General features: G+C 45.0%; 1 protein-coding gene across 1 annotated transcript in view; it reads left to right on the top strand.

The window, feature by feature from the left end:
• LOC103921632 (keratin, type I cytoskeletal 13-like) overlaps window positions 1-4,658 on the top strand; it is a 4,790-nt gene extending 132 nt beyond the window's left edge. The window contains exons 2-9 of the mRNA XM_009329625.1: window positions 4-99; window positions 998-1,080; window positions 1,638-1,794; window positions 2,233-2,394; window positions 2,854-2,979; window positions 3,163-3,389; window positions 3,902-4,032; window positions 4,609-4,658. Of these exons, the coding sequence (XP_009327900.1) occupies window positions 4-99; window positions 998-1,080; window positions 1,638-1,794; window positions 2,233-2,394; window positions 2,854-2,979; window positions 3,163-3,389; window positions 3,902-4,032; window positions 4,609-4,634 (1,008 nt within the window). The 3' untranslated portion in view covers window positions 4,635-4,658. The remainder of the gene's footprint in view (window positions 1-3; window positions 100-997; window positions 1,081-1,637; window positions 1,795-2,232; window positions 2,395-2,853; window positions 2,980-3,162; window positions 3,390-3,901; window positions 4,033-4,608) is intronic.
• Window positions 4,659-6,121: the final 1,463 nt, after the last annotated feature.

Below are 6,121 nucleotides of genomic sequence, written 5' to 3'. Positions count from 1 at the left end.
GAATGCCGAATCAGAGAGTGGTATACTACACAGGGCCTCTCCTGTGAGCCCCGGGACTACAGCTGCTATTACAAAGAAATCGAAGATCTTCAAAATCAGGTAATCCCCTTTTTCAGTTGTTCCTCCTCTATTTAAAGCTTATTTCTGAATTTGTGTTGAGAACCTACTCCAATTGTTAGAGGTAACTTTGGTGATGTTAAATTTCTTTGCAAACATAAATTTTGGCACTTTCTCCTATGATATTGTTGAGTGTGGGTGATATTAAAGATGCGTGCTGCAAGGGGATACAAGTGGGATATTACTCTTAAAAAGGAAAAGGATGCTTTACTACATTGGGTTTTGACTATACAATTATAAATATGATATCACCAAGTGTGCTCTGAGGAAATGTAGTGGTGTCAGCCCAGTAGGAAGAGCAAAGCAAAGAGAACTGTAGAACAAGAGCAAAACATACATATCAAATGCTGTATCAAATGAAGCATTATAAATTCTAGGTGAGAAAAGTTGAGTATTTAAAATTGATTGCTGCAGTGGCACAAAGAGCCTGATACTAATATGTCCACAATGAAAGTTATGTCTGACCTTGAGGTTCACAGATACCTTCCAACTATCTTCCTGAAGATCCTTAAGCTTGAAGCCAAGAACATGCAAGCCTGAATGTCAGCTGAGACTTAATGTCTCAAGGAAGGTTCTTTAGATTCACTTCTTTGTGAAGCATCTTTAGAACTTGCCTTCAGACCTTGAAATTGGGAAGTCCCACCTCACAACTCTAACTCCCAACCTCTACACAGTCAACCTCTTTTCTTTACTGACTGTGAGTTAAGGAGGCAAAGCTACCTCCTGCAACTGCTCCGCTCAAGGAACAAGGTTACTTAAGTAAGATTGTAACAGAAAAACGAAATTGTGAAGACTTACTACCTAACTGCAATGTAGATACACCTATAGACTATAACAGCAGAGAGAAGTGAGACATCTCTCATGGTCTGCTCTTTTCCAGATTGTCTGCGCAACCATTGATAACAACAAGATCATTCTGGACATTGATAACAGCAGGATGGCTGCTGACGACTTCCGTGTGAAGTGAGTGCCCCTCTGTGTAGATGAACTCCCTTGCCTCCTCCCTGCTCCTTTACATCTCACTTGTGGAGTCTCAGTGCACTAATTACAGAGACTTCAGGCGAGTCTCACTACAACACCACATTAAGACAGGATGGAGTGACAAAATGCATTTTGCTTTTGGTCACCAGCCCTGCCTTAATTAGTATTCACGGGTAAAACATTTGGCAAGTGTTTGTTGGTGAGGGCTGGGGACCGACATGGGAGGGAGTGGTCCTTAGTGGTGTAGTTGGCGCATTTTTCATCACAGACCAGTGCAGATTGGGATCAGCGAACCAGAAATGCAGCTGAAAAAGTGATATCAAACATAGAGTCATCAGGAGCAGGAAAAAAATAGTTGAGGAAGAAAAGCTTTCACATAACAAGACATCACTGCAGAGCAGAAGTCTAATGCACAGTGCGTTCAGCTTAGACAACAAAATACCGTTTAGAGCAGGTGGGTGGGAAAGGAGATCTTCGCATAAACTGAGCACATGCGAGCTGTTACCATTCTGAATTTCTGCTTTCTTTCTCACCCTCAGGTACGAGACGGAGCTGGCCCTGCGCCAGAGCGTGGAGGCTGACATTAATGGCTTACGCCAAGTCCTGGATCAGCTGACTCTCTGCAGGTCTGACCTGGAGGCACAGCTGGAGTCGCTGCGGGAGGAGCTCTGCTGCCTGAAGAAGAACCACGAGGAGGTAGGGTCCTGCCCGCTCCCTAGGAGCACCACAGCCCTGACAGAAAACTTTGCCTACACGAATGTGCTCTAAATTTAAAAGTAAAGATCAATCACTTTCCCGCCACAGCTTTCCCATCAAACACTTCTGGGGTTCGGACCTGTCTGCCTCGTGGGTGGTGCGGGAGCTCTGGCAGAGAGGCGGCTGCTGCTCTCGGGGCTGCGCTGGCACTGGGAATGCCAGAGCGGGGTGAAAGTTGCTGCTGAGTCCAGTGGATGAGAAAAGAAATTATCCAACAGTTTTGTTGGGGAAAACAAACACTTGCACCATCTTCCAGTGCTTTACAGCCACAGCTGGGAGGCACCCCTCGCAGGGAGCACTCTTCTTAGCCACCAAGCTCTGCTTTTCTTTGTTGTCTTTCAAAAGCCAGTATGCATCTGATCTGGGTTATGTTTCCAGGAAATGAATTGCCTGAGAAAACAATCAACTGGAGACGTGAGTGTGGAGGTCAATGCCTGCCCTGGACCAGATCTCAGGCAAATCTTGGAGGATTTGAGATGCCAGTATGAAACACTGATAGCGCGCAACCGCAAGGAAGTTGAGGATTGGTATGAGTGCAAGGTAAGCAACACACACCTGCTGCGAAACAAACTGACATGCACATTTCAGGGCACAGATTGTCTCAGAAAACAGAAGTGGAGACAATAAGCAGTTCTTCCTTTACAGTGAAGCCCGAGATCAGCACTCATTATAACCCGTGTTCCACAGAAGACACAGGCTTGTCTGACCAGTTTGTTATGTCCCATCTGCAACAGCAGCATTTGCCGCAAGGCCTTGTGGTGTGTTGCTGGAACTGAGATATTCCACATTTGGATTAAAGAGACTTAATAGCCACAAGGTTAATGCGATTTGTAGAAAGAGCAAGCAGTTGAAGCTGGCGGTTAACGCCCAGTGCACAGAGAACTCACTCTGCTCACTTTTCTTTTTGCTAGCTACTCACTGTATTCTGCTTCTGTATAAGCAAGTCCAATTTACACAGATATTCTCTGAAGCTCTTTATTCTGGATTGGTGATTTTCAGATTGAGGAGGTGAATCGTGAGGTTATTACAAGCGGTCAGGAGGTAGAGACGTGCAACAACCAGGTTACCGAATTGAGACGCCAGTTGCAAGCTCTGGAAATCGATCTCCAAGCTCAGCTCAGCCAGGTGGGTGGTGACCTTACTTACAGCTGTGGCATGGTTACTGCTGGATCTCTTAACGTGAACAGGCAGACCTACCAATCAGCATGATGGTGGTGAATAGCTCCTTCATTTTTGCATTGGAAATAATAACCTCCAGGGTGACACTTAATGAATGTTGTTTCTTCGTTTGGTTGTCTTGTTTATCAGAGAAATAATTTGGAATCCTCTCTGGCTGAGACTGAGTGCCAGTACAACACCCTCCTCGGTGAGCTACAGAACCAGATCACATGCGTGGAGCAGCAACTGGCTGAAATAAGAGCAGAAATAGAGTGCCAGAACCAAGAATACAAGACCTTATTGGACGTCAAGTGCCGTTTGGAGCAGGAGATTCAGACCTACCGGTGCTTGTTGGAAGGAGGACAGCAGGACCTTATGTATGTAGATCTCTAAATGAATAAATGAATAAACAAAAATATCAAGGATCCGTATTACGGATTGGGAATCCGACATAATCTTTAGTCCACCTTAATGCTTTCACTGAGATGAAAAAGTTGTCTCCTGAGCAACTTTACTGTGATGAACATTCAAATCTGAACTAAATGTCACTCCTTGGGATTTGCAAAGCAGAGAAACCAAATCTGTTAACTGCTAGTTACAACATTGCAACTACTGGTATTAAGTCGTATTATTCACAACAATCTCTTTTCTGTAGTAAGACGGGCGAGAACTGTCAAAATAAGAATTAATTGCAAAGCTCTGCATTGCGTTTTCATGCCAAAGAAGGGCACAAATGCAAAGTAACTCTGAAAATGAAAGAAGAACGCAATGTAAAATACCCAACCCCCTACAAAAGACATAGTTTGAGACTTCGTGTCATTTAGTCAGTCAGCAGTGTCATGTTAAGTTCTAAAATTCCTTATTTCTCTCACCCAATTTATCCCACTAGTCATGGAGGAGGAATCGGAGTAGGAACTGGTGTAGGAGGAGGAGTCATTAGGACAAGCCACAGCTATACTACAAGTTCATCTTCCCATTGCCAGCCCCAAGTCCCACCCTGCAAGAGTGGGGATATACAAGGTAAGAGCCATCTTTCCATAAAAGGGAAACTGTTTTTTTCAGTTTGTTCCTTCATAATAAGGCCAGGAAACAACACACTCTCCTAGGACGCGTTATTGGTATCTCCTCAGAGAGTTACTGTGTTATAGGTATGATCTGTTAAAATGGATCCAACAACAGTGCAAAATTGGCTGTGTCACTAAAAAATAGGTTTGAAGAGAGCTCTGACTGAATACGGAGTAGCAGAAAGCAAATGAGAGACAAGAGGGAGTAGCAGGACTAAAAGGAGAAAGCTGGGGAAATGAGGCATAAAGAAAAGATCTGGAAGTAGAAGTAACGAAGAAGACAGCCAAACAGAGCTTAGCAAAAGAGTCTGGAAGGAGTGAGAAGAAGAGCAAATCTGTAACTTTACAAGTGCAATTCCCATTAAAACACAATTATTTAGGGGATTTCTGGGGTTTCCTGGGTTGTCTGCCAACTGCTCTTGTTTAACAGAGTGTATTCTTGAAATAAGGGCACTACATAACCCAAATTTTTGTTATTTGAAGGATTTTATCTCTGTTCCAATCAAATAACGCTGCTATATTTTTTCTCCAGTGACCTGCAGAAGAATTTGTGATTAAGGAGGAATGGACTAGAAGATGACATACAGAGAAACCCACAGACAAAACAAGAACACTCGATGTTCACTGCACGCCTCTATGCAGAGAAAGTAGAAGTAACTCAGCGATGCTTTGCCATGTATCTAAAGGGGCCTACTGGGGGCCACCTTCTTCTCTGTTCTGCTACTACTTCTGTTCTGTAATGCTGTAATCTCTAGAAGTTACTTGAGTTAGTCAGGATCACTAATGTACCTGCTGGTGAAAAAATTTCTCTAATAAAACTTTGCTTCTGCCTGTTGCAATCAAGAAACTTGTGTCTGGAAACTGAGTTCCTTTAGAAAACCAGGTGCTGATCCAGGTGCAAACCACAACCACAGCCAGGCTAGATAGCCTCTGCAACGGCCCCAGCAGGAAAAGCTGGAAACCCATGCACAAGGGCCAGCTAAACTGGTCAGGAACATACTCCAACACGCAAAGCTGCTTTGCCAGTGGGAGCCAGAGAATGGCCTCGCTGACCTTGCAGGTCTTGTCCACCTCCTCCCTGTCAAAGCCTGTAGCATACGTTGCCCGTTCCTGCATGATCTACATAGACAGCCTAATCAGGCAGATGCCTGTGTGCTTCCCACAGAGCATTTTGCTTAAATTCATTGCAGAACAACAAAGGAGAAAGTAAGTGGAGCTGGAGGTCGTTAATGAAAGGACAACAGAGAGATCAGTGACAGAAATTTCCATGAAAAAGCAAGGTCAGGATGGTGTATATCCATACACAGTCATCTGCTTAGCAGCCATCCCCGGTGCACATCTCCAGCTGCTCTCCAGATGTGTCAGGCATTAAACTGTGAGATGCGTTGGCTGCTGGGGAGTACGATGTCAGTCATACACCTCTTAACAGATCTGCATTGCAGTCATCTGGGGGGAGGGAGGTGTCTTCTGACCTCACCTGTCTTCTGGACTTCTGTAATGTAAGCGTGTCCGAGTGAGTCTGCCTCTCTGCAGAGCAAATCCCATCTCTTCTGTGTCAGACATCTGCCTGGGGAGGGGGACTGTGCAACGCAAGTGCCTCTTCTCTTGGGTGACTGTAAGCAGAGCCAAGAGCAGGTGCTGAGATGACAGCATTCAAATTTTCTCATGAATCTCCTCTTTTCTTGAGACAGCAAAGAGGTGGTTGGACATCCGTAGCTGTGCAGAGACACCCACCAGGTGGAAAAAGCGGGTGGCCTGAAAGCCCTTTTTATAACATGGCACAAACGTTTCTCACACCTAAACACACGTAAAATATTTTGGAGTCCTTCGTGAGAAATCAAAAAATATTTGAAGCATAAAAGCAAGTGCGTTTCCCCAAATCCCACTCCTGAATATACCACAGACCTGGACGAGTAGCATTTCTGCCTCTGCTCACGGCCAGTTTACGCACCGCAGTAAGCAGGGAGACGGGGACGGGGGGCAAAGGGAGGATGGTATTCTGCCTCTGAAGCAGAGGAGCAACAAGGCTGATCCCTGGCGGACGG

This window comes from Pygoscelis adeliae, unplaced genomic scaffold (genome assembly GCF_000699105.1).
Source record: "Pygoscelis adeliae isolate BGI_AS28 unplaced genomic scaffold, ASM69910v1 Scaffold388, whole genome shotgun sequence".
Lineage (NCBI taxonomy): Eukaryota > Metazoa > Chordata > Aves > Sphenisciformes > Spheniscidae > Pygoscelis > Pygoscelis adeliae.
The sequence above is the reverse complement of the archived record's forward strand: the minus strand, read 5'-3'. Positions and strand labels throughout refer to the sequence as shown.